Below are 3623 nucleotides of genomic sequence, written 5' to 3'. Positions count from 1 at the left end.
ATGCAGACACTGTAATTCCTTCTCAAATGTTATCTACTAAATTATTTGTGGTCCCTTCCAATAACCTTTTCATGACAATGAATTTATTGTATAAACCATGAGTCAGAAACTTACATAGAAGGGATACTTGCAAATGTGAAAGGCACTTCGGTGGAAGAAAATGGAATTAGATTCAAGGGAAAACATCTAATTACACATTTGTAGAAAGAAGGACATAAAATTAATGTTTTGATTCATTGTCAAGTGCAATGGCTTAAATTTAAGTCACAGTAATTTTATAAAGTTAACAAGAATAATGATCATACAGTATCTTTGTAATCCTAATTCTGCAATAGTTATTTGTAGCTATGTTCAAAGTCTAGAGTTCAGTTGTTTATTTTTCCTTGTGGCTCTCTCAGCAGGTTTCTGCCATGGGTGACAGGGGAACAAGCAATGACTCTGATGTAACTGACTTCATCCTTGTAGGCTTCAGGGTCTGCCCAGAGCTCCACATTCTCCTCTTCCTGCTCTTTCTGCTGGTGTATGTCATGATCCTTCTAGGGAATGTTGGGATGATGGCCATTATTATGACTGATACCCGGCTGAACACACCAATGTATTTCTTCCTAGGCAACCTGTCCTTCATTGATCTCTTCTATTCATCTGTTATTGCGCCCAAGGCTATGATCAACTTCTGGTCTGAGAGCAAGTCCATTTCCTTTGCAGGCTGTGTGATGCAGCTCTTTCTCTTTGCTCTCTTCATCGTGACTGAAGGATTTCTTCTGGCAGCCATGGCCTATGACCGCTTCATCGCCATCTGCAACCCACTCCTCTACTCTGTCCAGATGTCAGCACATCTCTGCACCCAGCTGGTGGCTGGGTCCTACTTTTGTGGTTGCATCAGCTCAGTTCTTCAGACAAGCATGACATTTACACTGTCTTTTTGTGGTTCTCGGGCCATTGACCACTTTTACTGTGACACTCGCCCACTTCAGAGGATATCTTGTTCTGACCTCTTCATCTATAGAATCATTTCCTTTTCATTATCCAGCATCATCATCTTGCCTACCATCATAGTTATTATTATTTCTTACTTGTATATTGTGTCCACAGTTCTCAAGATACGCTCCTCTGAGGGACGTAAGAAAGTGTTCTCCACTTGCAGCTCTCATTTAGGAGTTGTGAGTGTGCTGTATGGTGCCGTATTTTTTATGTATCTCACTCCTGATAGATTTCCTGAACTGAGTAAAGTGGCCTCGTTATGTTACACCTTAGTCACTCCCATGTTGAATCCTTTGATTTACTCCCTAAGAAACAAAGATGTCAAAGAAGCTCTAAAAAGACTTCTAGAGAAGAAAAATCCTACTCTTTGATCATTATTTTTTTTTCACCGTTGATTTTGTGGCTATTTCTTTCATACACTTTTGGCCATTAATGAAAGTTATTCTATTAAACATCATAAATGTATTATCAGAACCTTTTTCTGGTGAGGTACCTGAAACATGATTCATCCTGAGCATCTCAGATATTAGAGATATTCTGGATATGAAAGAAGCATTTTTCAAGATGAAACCTCCAACTATTTCAAATAACATTGCTTAACAGAATTGATTTGCGTTTATTTAATGGGTTGTTGCTGAGCATGACTTTTATATATTAACATAGTGTATAGACAATATTTTTGTCATCTGTTTCTTTTGGAACTTCTCCTTCCTTCATAACATAATCACTGACATTGACAAGAATGTCCAACTTATTTTTAAAATAATCTGGTTTCCAATTATTTAACTACTTTGTATTAGCATGTTATGCAGTTATTGGATTTGCATTTTGAATCAGGTCTGATGTGTATTATGTCAAGAGGAAGTAATAATAATAAAAAGTAAATAATATGTAATCTTTGTTATAAAGATTAATTTGGAAATTTTCATATCGAAAGATCAGGCATTGTAGTGTTCTGAGACACTGCTAGTTGTTAAATCCGAATATAAAGAACCAAAGTGGTAGATAGACACCTGCAAACATTTTTGAGCAATCATTGCCTCAATTTGGGTTATGATACATTGTTTTCCTGGGTTAATTATTGTGAATAATATTTAATAAAGGTATAGAGCAAGTTAGCATTAACATAGTCTGTTGTCCAGAATTTACTCATCTATGCCTATGAATATTTGTATATTTGATTAATTTATTGACTGTGTGGTATGTCTTGTTGTAGGCTTAGCTATAAATAACCTTAATCTTTAGGGAGCTTAAAATTCTGTGTGAGAATCACATCCTTACATGCACAAGCAATCCAAATTCACAGATTATTATGCCAAAGATAAACATACAAATTCCAAAGTGGGGTGTCTGAGAGTGTGTCCTGGCAATCATGGAAAGTCTTTAGTCTGTACTGAAGATCTATTTAAAGGGAATAAGATTGGAGTCAGTATACTAATATATCAGGTCATGTTATCGAGGTGGGCTTGAAATATACTAACGTAATTGAAAAAAAAGTGATTTGAAAAATTGCAGGTTAGACACACAGAACTAATTAACTGCTTAGTATGAGGGGTGCCCACAAAGGAGGTGTGTCTCACCATATTTGGTCTTGGATAATGTTTCTGGTGATGGTACCAAAGATAAAAAGTAAAGGAACTCTTAGAAAACTAGAAATAGAGGAGCATTTCCCTAACTTGAAAAAGAACATCTATAAAATCCTATAGCTGAGATTATATTTAATGGTGATGAAATAGACGCTTTCCCACTAAGATAGGAACCAGGCAAAGGTATCCCCTCAACACATCTCTTCAGCACCTTTTGGGATGTCTTAGGTAATATAATAGAGATGACATAAAAGTATTATGGGCTGAATCATGCCTTCCCAAAGTCTTATGTTGAAGCCTTAACCCCAAGTACCCTCGGTATATGAGTATACTTGGAGATAGAGCCTTCAAAGAAATAATCTAAATAAGGCTGTTACAGCCAGGTTCTAATAAAGTCTGGCTGGCGTCCTTATAAGAAAATATTGGGACACACAGAGAGGCACTAGATGTGCACATGCACTGAGGAGCAAGCAAGGGAAGAGGGAGCAGGAGGACAGACACCTGCAAGTAAAGGTCAGAAACCTCAGAATATTTACTTATAGCACCTTGATTCTGGGCTTCCATTCTTCAGAACTGGGAGAAAAAATTTTGTGGTTAGGGCACCCAGTGGTATTTTGCTATGGCAGCCCTAGCAAATTACTATAAAGCATTATACAGAACAAAAAGAAAAATAAATCGATCTTTGTTCACAAGTGACACTTGTCTATGCAGAAAATCTGAAAGAATTACACAAACACTCTCCCATAAATAATAGGAAATATAGTAATATTGCAGGATACATGATTAATATACAAAAGTTTATTGCTTTTCATATAAGAGGAATGAGCAAGTAGAATTTAAAATTAAAAGCACAATATTATTTATATTATCACTTTTGCTAATAAAATACTTAGGTGTAAATCTCAAAAAATATGCATGAGATCTCTAGGAGGAAAATTATAAAATTCAAATGGAAAAAATTAAAGAAGACATATAAATAGAGAACCATTGAATGTTTGGAATAGGAAGACAATATTTTCAAGATGTCATTTCTTCCCAACTTGCTCTATACGTTCA

General features: G+C 35.9%; 1 protein-coding gene across 1 annotated transcript; it reads left to right on the top strand.

Annotated features, from left to right (window-relative positions):
• The first annotated feature begins 410 nt into the window (after positions 1 to 410).
• Positions 411 to 1352, top strand: LOC115305649 (olfactory receptor 9K2-like). Its single transcript, XM_029955885.1, has one exon. The coding sequence runs from the start codon at positions 411 to 413 to the stop codon at positions 1350 to 1352; it is 942 nt and encodes a 313-aa protein (XP_029811745.1).
• The last annotated feature ends 2271 nt before the right edge of the window (positions 1353 to 3623 follow it).

The sequence above is a fragment of the Suricata suricatta genome, chromosome 10 (assembly GCF_006229205.1).
Source record: "Suricata suricatta isolate VVHF042 chromosome 10, meerkat_22Aug2017_6uvM2_HiC, whole genome shotgun sequence".
Classification (NCBI taxonomy): Eukaryota; Metazoa; Chordata; class Mammalia; order Carnivora; family Herpestidae; genus Suricata; species Suricata suricatta.
The sequence above is the reverse complement of the archived record's forward strand: the minus strand, read 5'-3'. Positions and strand labels throughout refer to the sequence as shown.